At 43.1% G+C, this 9,944-nt stretch overlaps 1 protein-coding gene across 1 annotated transcript; it reads left to right on the plus strand.

Annotated features, from left to right (window-relative positions):
* Positions 1–7,503: 7,503 nt before the first annotated feature.
* Positions 7,504–9,284, plus strand: fgf23 (fibroblast growth factor 23; the record flags this gene model as incomplete). The annotated part of the gene is made up of 3 exons (XM_080022133.1): positions 7,504–7,738; positions 7,887–7,990; positions 8,832–9,284. The coding sequence occupies 3 exons, from the start codon at positions 7,504–7,506 to the stop codon at positions 9,282–9,284; spliced, it is 792 nt and encodes a 263-aa protein (XP_079878259.1).
* Between the last annotated feature and the right edge of the window lie 660 nt (positions 9,285–9,944).

Raw genomic sequence — 9,944 nt, forward strand, 5'->3', positions numbered from 1 at the left:
TTGCATGTAAGAGACACCCGCCGGAGTCAGAAATAGGGCTGACACTCCCATGGGGCCTCAAAGGGGAAGGGGTGCGGGGGCAACTATCTCTGGTTTATTTTCTTTTCTGTAATTAGATCGATAAAGTGATATACTGTATGCGGTGAGGGCCGGGGAACGGCTCAAGGATCTCAGAAGTCGCCCAGGGAGGCCAGTGTTGTCTCCCGGGTTTTAGCGTCCTCGCACGTCCGGACAAGACGCGAAAGCGAAATAATCGAGGCCCGACTCGGGCCGGCGCCTTTCGCGAGCATCTAAAAAGAAAAAAGAAAAAAAAAAAAAAAAAAAAAAAAAGGGAGACGCGCGGGGGTCGCTCGGCGTCGACACCTAGTCCCGCCCTTGAAGTGTTTGGCTGAGTCATGGGGTTTGCAAGCTTTAAGGTGTCACCGACCGCTGCGGGAAAATGATGTCCAATCAGCCAGTGGAAAAATAATGTAAATAGTTACAACGTGAAAGAAATGTGAGAGGGGGAGGAAAAACGTTTGTTTGTGGGTTTTCCTACGATGCTGCTTTATCGCAATAGTCCGAACAAGGCGAAGCCAGTTCAGGTGGCGCGGTGGCTGTCGATGACGGTGCCTAAACGGTGTGGAAGGAGTCGTTCTCGGAGGCGTGTCTGTTTTACTTATTGGCGTGTCTGTGCATATGATGGGATTTGTGTGTGGGTGGGTGTGTGTGTGTGTGTGCGTGTGTGTGTGCGTGTGTGTGTGTGTGTGCGTGCGTGCGTGCGCGCGCGCGCGCGTGCGTGTGTGTGGGCACGGCCCCCGTGCGCTGGTGCCCTCTGCAGTAACACTGCAGTGGGCTGGCCGGCGTTGGGAGCTGTGGGATGTTGCTAAATGTAATGAGGGGAGAGTCGCGGTCCGGCGACCGGTCGGGCCCGAGGACACTGCGGCTCGCAGAGCGGATTTGCACACAGCATCACTTCTGTACTAGTCCTTGAATTGTGTTCCCACTCAGACTTGTCATTCCAGCCGATTATTCTCGTTCTCCTGTGCGGTGGGAGCGTCCCGGCGCGTGGGTTTTTTTTTTTTGTTTGTTTTTTTTCACCGTTTTCACCGACATTTGTTTGAGGTTTGACACGGTTAAGCGCGGGACACCCTTGGACAAAATGGGGCGTCGCTGCAATTTACAGTAGAATTTCTACAGGGTGTTGGAATATGAGCGCACAGGACTCTTGCTACGATGACATGAGATGCACTATTCCTTTTCGGAAATCGGTCGCTTCCCTTTTCGCCGTTTCTGGTGTGGACCTTTCGGCTGCGTGTCGCGGTGATTGCTCTCTTTGCTTTGTCATCAGCGTTGAATGCTGCCTGTATCTTGTTGTGTGCATCCACTCTTGGCATTTCGCTCGTTCCAACAGCTACCCCACCCGCCTCGTCCACCCCACCTCAACCCCTCAATGCCTCAACCCCCTCGTCCACCCCCCTCCCCTGTGGCTTCTATGGTTTATTGGAGCACAGAGAAGCAGGGAGCCGGACTATTTTAATCCGGGAAAAGAGTTATGGCAGGAGTGCGTGCCTCCTGTCTTTGTTGTTTGCCGGAGCCCTCCGGTGAGAATGTGGATCTGTCAGGATGACGGGCAACAACCTCCAACATACCTGAGAGAACCCCCCCCCCCCCGCCCCGCCCCCGTCCCGATTCCTCGCCCCCGCACCCTCAACGCTAAGACCTTAGGATTCCAGCCGTAACCCGGGAGCTTCCTCATCTCCCTTTTTAGTTCAAGGTCAGAGTCGGGAGCCGGCCGCCACTTCCACTCAGTGAGGAAACTGGAGATGTCTCGTTCACGCTCCATCATTTCAAAAGCGTGCGCTCCGTGACGGGTCACCGGGTGGACGGGATTTTAGGCAAATCCCGTGAATCTTTTGGTGACTGGACTAGATCCGAGTCGCCTCCGAGGCCTCCGTCCCCCGGCCAAAGAAGGAGGCGCGGCCACGGCCCTCCTCGGGGTTCATCTCGCTGTGAGAAGGTCCGCGCGTCACCCCGTGTGGTGCGGCGTGCGCATCGAAAGCAGCCTTTGGAAAACGCCGCTTCAAAACTATAACTCACCCTTCGACCCCCTCCGCCGCCCACCAACACGCGCGCACACGCGCACACACACCACCTTCCACTCCCCACCCTCCCTTTTCCTCGAGCTGTAGGTCCCGTCCATCAGGTATTTCTGCCGGGGGGGACCTCCGCGGAGCGATTGGAGTCGAGCGCGGAGCGGGAAAGAGCAGAGTCATGCCGAGTCCTCTCCGCCTTGCTCTCTCTCTCTCTCTCTCTCTCTCTCCTTTACCCGGCCGATTCCGGGGACGTGCGTTCCCCTCAGCGGACGGCCAGGGCCGTGCCGGCTCAGAATTTTGCCAGTCGAATCGGATTTGGCTGTTCAGTACGTTCGCTTTCCGAGTTCCCGCGGAGGGCGGCATGGCATCCCGAAACGGAGGACAGTTTTTTTTTTTTCCGGAGTTCCCGTGAAGGCCGGCATCGGCTTTTTCGCTTTCAGCCGGAGGGCGGTGTCCTCGTCTTCTAACGCAATACCGGAGAACGGCTCATCGGTCGCGGATGGCGTCGTTCTCTCGGACCGATTTAAAAAAAATAAATAAATAATGAAATGCTATAACGGGTCGCCCGGGATCTGGACGAGCAAAAATGTACACACGCGAAAATAACGACTCTCTCTATATCTGATTCAACCGGTCGACGTTCGGGGGGCAGCCCCACGGCTCAGCCACACTCTGGTGGTTTTGCCGGTCGACCGGTTGGGAGTCACGAGGTACCAACGCGACTTGAATCACGTCTCTTCACAAGGCGACGCTGCTTTCTTCTTCCGTTCTGGGGAATAAAAAAAAATAAAATAAAAAGTGTACTCGAGATCCATGTCTCGCGCGCTGCTCCGGAAAGGTCGCGCGCCGCTTGGCTTACCTCTCCGGGATGGGCGAAGCAGCCGAGACGCACCGGCGCGGGAATGTCGCCGCCCTCGCTCCGCTCCGCTCAAAGTCCCAGTGTCGGACGCCTCTTGTAGCACCTTATTAAGGACTTATCTCGGAAAACACGCGGAGAAAGGAAAAGAGTGTATAAAGGAGGGAATGTTACCGGATTTTCTTCATATCACGCCGCCTCTGCGCAGTACGTGTCAGGTACAAGAGCAGGATCACTTAAAAGAAAAAAAAATGCCCGTTTTGCCCGTATAAATACAGTAGCTCTCCTTTTCAGCTTTGACCAAAAAATATGATCCAGATATATCTGCTATGCTCTTGTCTGTTTCATAGCTTATCATAAGTAAATTTTACTTTCTAGATATAAGGTGAGGGACAGCATTTTTTATTTACATTTTTTTTATATTGCCCGCCGCAGACTCTAGAACATGACCCTAATATTTCTTTGGTATGTGCCTGTGGTCTTCACGTGGTATCATTGTGTCAACGATGCAAATGATATTTTTATATTTTACCCCTTCACTAGTGGGAGTTAGGTCCCCACCCTGTTCTTCTCATCTCCGTTATACCTCACCTTCTGCCTTAGTTTGGGTTTGCTAAGATGATTGTAAAATGCGATAAAAACTAAAAAAAAACAAAAAACCTTATTCATTTGTTTCTGAAAACTGACGATGCAGAGTAAGAATTTTAAATAGTAAAGTTGTTTTCCTTTTATTTTTGTACTTATGTGCTGTGCACAGCAGTCTACTGTATTCCTGAGATACCAATAAAAGTTTGTTTTGTTTTGTATTTGGTTGGTATGTTTTCATCTTTTATGTATGTATGTATGTATGTATGTATGTATGTAAGTATGAATGTATGTTTGTATGTATGTATGTATGTATGTATGTATGTATGTATGTATGTAAGTATGAATGTATGTTTGTATGTATGTATGTATGTATGTATGTATGTATGTATGTATGTATGTATGTAAGTATGAATGTATGTTTGTATGTATGTATGTATATACTGTATATATTGAATGTCTGTATGTATGTATTTACTGTATGTATTGTATTTTTGTACTGTATGTATGTAATGTATGTACATATTGTATGTACATATGTATGTATGTACTGTATTTATGTGTGAACTGTATGTATGCATGTACTGTATGTATGTATATATTGATACAAAAAATATATGTATGTATGTATGTATGTATGTATGTATGTATGTATGTATGTATGTATGTATGTATGTACGTATGTATGTATGTATATATGGTATGTACTGTATGTATGTACTGCATGTATCTATGTACTGTGTGTATGTATGTATGGTATGTTTTTACATGTATGTATGTATGTATGTATGTATGTACTATATGTATTTATTTATGCACTGTATTTTTGTCTGTATGTATGTATGTATGTATGTATGTATGTATCTATGTACTATACCTATGTATGGGCAGTATGTGTGTATGTGCGTATTTACAAATGTATGTATGTATGTATGTATGTATGTATGTATGTATGTATGTATGTATGTATCATTCAGTGCGCGAAAGCTGCATGCTGCCTGTTATGTTGCTCCAACTTTTGAGCCTGCTTCTTAACTTTCTTAACTTTTATTCTGTATTTATTCTGTATTCTGTATGTACTGTATGCATGTACTGCTTGTACTGTATGTATGTATGTATGTATGTATGTATGTATGTATGTATGTATGTATGTATGTATGTATGTATGTATGTATGTATGTATGTATTGTATCTATGTATATACTGTATGTACTGAATGTCTGTATGTATGTATTTACTGTATGTACTGTATTTTTGTACTGTGTGTATGTACATATTGTATGTATGTATGTACCGTATTTATGTGTGTACTGTATGTATATATTGTATATGTATGTATGGTATATCTATACATATGTATGTATGTACTGTATGTATTTTTTATGCCCTGTATTTTTATATGTATGTATGTATGTATGTACTGTATTTTTGTACCGTATGTATGTACATATTGTATGTACATATGTATGTCTGTATGTATGTACTGTATTTATGTGTGAACTGTATGTATGCATGTACTGTATGTATGTATATATTGATACAAAATATATATGTATTTATGTATGTATGTATGTATATATGGTATGTATGTATGTATGTACTGCATGTATCTATATACTGTGTGTATGTATCTATGTACTGTATGTATGTATGTATGTATGTATGTATGTATGTATGTATGTATGTATGTATGTATGTATGTATGGTATGTTTTTACATATGTATGTATGTATGTACTATATGTATTTATTTATGCACCGTATTTTTATATGTATGTATGTATGTATGTATCTATGTATCTATGTATGTATCTATGTACTGTACCTATGTATGGGCAGTATGTGTGTATGTACGTATTTACGATTGTATGTAATGTATGTATGTACTGTATGTATGTATGTATGTATGTATGTATGTATGTATGTATGTATGTATGTATCATTCAGTGCGCGTGCGCAAAAGCTGCATGCTGCCTGTTATGTTGCTCCAACTTTTGAGTCTGCTTCTTAACTTTCTTAACTTTTATTCTCTTTTTGTTCGTTCTTGTTTTTTTTCCACTCTAACTCTAAGTAATTTCCCCCTGGGATTATTAAAGTATTTCTGATTCTGTTCTGATTCAGATGTATGTCTGTATTTATGTACTGTATTTTTGTACTGTATGTATGTACATATTGTATGTACATACATATGTATGTATGCATGTACTGTATGTATGTATATATTGATACAAAATATATATATGTATTTAAGTATGTATGTATATATGGTATGTACTGCATGTATCTATGTACTTTGTGTATGTATTTATGTATGTACTGTATGCACCTAGTGTATGTATGTATGTATGTATGTATGTATGTATGTATGTATGTATGTATGTACTGTATGTATGTATGTATGTTTGTACTGAATGTCTGTATGTATTTACTGTATGTACTGTATTTTTTTTTACTGTATGTATTGTAACTATGTATATACTGTATGTACTGAATGTCTATATGTATGCATTTACTGTATGAACTGTATTTTTGTACTGTATGTATGTACATATTGTATGTACATATGTATGTATGTACTGTATTTACATGTGTACTGTATGTATGCACGTACTGTATGTATGTATATATTGATACAAAATATATTTATGTATTTATGTATGTATGTATGTATATATGGTATGTACTGTATGTATGTACTGCATGTATCTATGTACTGTGTGTATGTACAGTATCTATGTACTGTATGTATGTATGTATGTATGTATGTATGTATGTATGTATGTATGTATGTATGTTTGTTTGTTTATATGTATGTATGTATGTATGTATGTATGTATGTATGTATGTTTGTTTGTTTGTTTATATGTATGTATGTATGTATCTATGTATCTATGTACTGTACCTATATATGGGCAGTATGTGTGTATTACAAATGTATGTAATGTATGTATGTACTGTGCGTACTGTTTGTATGTATGTATGTAATGCATGTACTGTATGTATGCATGTACTGTATGTATGTATATTTTGATACAAAATATATATATATGTATTTATGTATGTAAATATGGTATGTACTGTATGTATGTACTGCATGTATCTATGTACTGTGTGTATGTATCTATGTATGTACTGTATTCACCTACTGTATGTATGTTTTCGGCGATCCCTGTCAAACCTGTGACTACACGCTCAACTCGCAGACGGTGGCCCCCTCTGCTGTGGGAACGGTGGCACTGTGGCTCTGGCGCTGGTGCGTAAAATGTCCCCAGACAAAAGAACGGACCAACATTTTACGCTGATGTATTCATACATGTATGTAGACATGTATTCATGTTTTCATGCATTCACCGTTAAAAAGTCGTCCTACAGTGCGTTTACTTTTTTTTTTCTAACAATCTTCCCATCTCGTCGACCCTGCCATAGCTACATATAATATAAGACTGAAAATTGAAACAAAGCAATTAAAACCCCTTTCCTTTGGCCTCGATATAATAAGTTGAAACCCAGGCTATATATATATATGTATGTGTGTGTGTGTGTGTGTGTGTGTGTGTGTGTGTGTGTGTGTGTGTGTGTGTGTGTGTGTGTGTGTGTGTGTGTGTGTGTGTGTGTGTGTGTGTGTGTGTGTGTGTGTGTGTGTGTGTGTGTGTGTGTGTGTGTGTGTGTGCATAACTGTCAAAAGACAGTTTATTTCGTATACGAAATAAACTGTCTTTTGACTCGAACAGGTCGTGGTATAACAATCCAAAGTCAAGATGTGTCACCAAAACAGATTGCACAATAGAAAAGGTCCCATTAAGCAAAAGGATAAATACGCACAGAGGTGGAAGTGCCCCTTCCGCCGCACATCTGCCTTGTGGGCGAGCCGCGTGTGTGCGTAAAGGCTGCAGGAGTGGCCCCCGGCGCCTTTAAAAAGGGGCCATCTCCCAACTCGGGTACAACAGAACATCCCAAGTCCTTGTCCAACCCCATCCACCCTCCTGCGATGGACGTAGCCAAGAGGTCCGAGATGAGGGACACGGTTCTGGCGGTGCTGCTCGCCGTCCTCCAAGGGTTTCGGTGTGTGGAGTCCGTCCCCAATCCGTCGCCGCTGGTCGGCTCAAACTGGGGGAACCCGAGGAGATACGTCCACCTGCAGACCTCCACCGAGCTCAACAACTTCTACCTGGAGATCAGTCTGAACGGCCATGTGCGCAAAACCACAGCCAGGGGTTCCTACAGTAGGTTTCCCCTCCAAGAACATGTTTTGTATCTTTGATTTTTATTTTTATTTTTTTTTGCCTCGTGTTATCCATGCATGTAACCCGTGCAATCCATTCGTTTTTGGGTTTTTTTTCATTTTTGTTTTTTTATTTTTTCCCCCAACAGGTGTGATTTTACTCAAAGCCGAAACCCGGGAGCGCGTCGCCATCCTCGGAGTCAAGAGTAACCGCTACCTGTGCCTGGACTCGGCGGGCAACCCTTTCAGCTCGGTGAGTGGGCATCTTATTGCGTTCATTCATCTGAAGTAACGTTACAATTTTGATGTATCACCGCCTAGAAATATTTCCACATTTTTTGAACAGATAACGCGCGGATTTTAGACTATATAGGTTATTATTATTATTATTTTATTTTATTTTATTTTATTTTATTTTATTTATTTTTATTTAGGACCCCGAGGAGGATAGATTTTGTCTGGGACCCCAATCTGAGAAGATCTGTTATTGTTGATTAGGATTTAGTCCAAATTCATTATTCTGTAATGGTGAAAGTCTTGGGAATGGACTGAGGGTGAAGCTGAACTATTATCCATTTGGCCCTGGCACCTTTTGGGGAACCTCTGGGGGAACCTCTGGGGGAACCCCCTGGACCCTTGTTTGAGAACCGTTGCTTGAGAAAATAAATGCAGCGTACGGGGGGTTCCAGCAACAATGTCGATGCTATTTCCTGATCATTTGATATGATGTATCTTCTCTTTTACGCTCGGATTTGTGGTTGTACGCACTGAACTATAGACCAGTAATTCTCAACCTTTTTTTTTCATATCAAGTCTTAAATTTGACAGACCCTTTTTGATAATGATTCCTTTCGATAATATTTTGTCTTTTGGACCCTAATATAAGAACATTTTTTTCTGTAAAATATGATTTAGTCCAAACTTCCCCACCTGTCTATATTATAATGAGGGGTGCTATCATTATTGTACTTTCTGTGATGGTTGTCTTGTAAATGCAATAGTAGTACCATTTTTCTGGGGATAGTGGCCACCAGCAGCAATTGAGGTGCTATTTCCAAATATATTGGTCATTTTGTGTTTTTCCCCCCTGGCAGCTCACTTGCCTCAGGGAGGACTGTCTGTTCAACCACAAGCTCACGGAGAACCACCGCGACGTGTACTACTCCAGCAGGACCGGGGTGCTCCTCGACCTGGAGGGCTCCAGGCAGGTGTACGCCGCGGGCCGCCGCCTCCCGCAGACCTCCCTGTTCCTGTCGGAGAAGAACACGGTGCCCCTGGAGAGGCTCCTGCACCGGGAGAGGAGGAACCGCTTGGTGGACCCCAGCGACCCGTGGAACGTGCGCGTCGGCCCCGGCACGGAGGAGGGCTCGGACTCCCGGGCCGTGCCGGAGGACGACACCGACCAGGACGCCGACCCGCAGGACACGGACGCCGGGGAAGGGCGCAACGCGTCCAGGGAGACCCCGCTGGCCCCGTCCTCCCACGACCCCTGGAACGTGTACTCGTCTCACTTCTCCAGCCCTCGGATGAGTGGGACGATGGGGTGACGGGGCGAAACAAAACCCCGACAAAAACAATGAATATTGTCTCCCTTGTAATCGAGGTTTTTAACAGCTGGTCTGAGAAAACCCATTTTATTAAGTGAAGGTAATTTGTCTCAAGGCAGAGGTCTCCCCCCATAGGAGGTTCCCAAACTGGCGGTCGTGGGGTCCCCGGAGGACATGACACTATATGACATTACATAATATACTTGTCCAAATTAAAATGTACTTTAATTTACATTTAATGTTGTCGGTAATGGTCAAATGGATGGGTCACAGCCAGCTAAACCTTCTGCTTCTCTCGGTATAAGTATAAGCATTTTAGTTTAATTTAGAGAGCCTTATCAGATAGAGGTAGATAAGAATGCAATTTACAAGTCCCATTTCTGTTATTTAAATTTTGAATGTTTTCCCCACAAAATATTAATACTCCACTTTACTAATGGGTGTCTCTTGTTGTTGTTGTTGTTGTTGTTGTGAGATACAACTTTATTTAAATGTTTTCACAAATGATCATTTTCTTACGTTTCTTTAAAAGACGAATATTAAGGGGGGGGGGGGTTGTAAGATTATCTTTTATTTTGACTTCACGTTTACTGTGTTGGATGAGAGTGGACACCTTCATCTTACTGTATGAGATACGTTAATTAATTCCCAATTGTTCAG

Source organism: Zeus faber (genome assembly GCF_960531495.2).
Source record: "Zeus faber genome assembly, chromosome: 21".
NCBI lineage: Eukaryota > Metazoa > Chordata > Actinopteri > Zeiformes > Zeidae > Zeus > Zeus faber.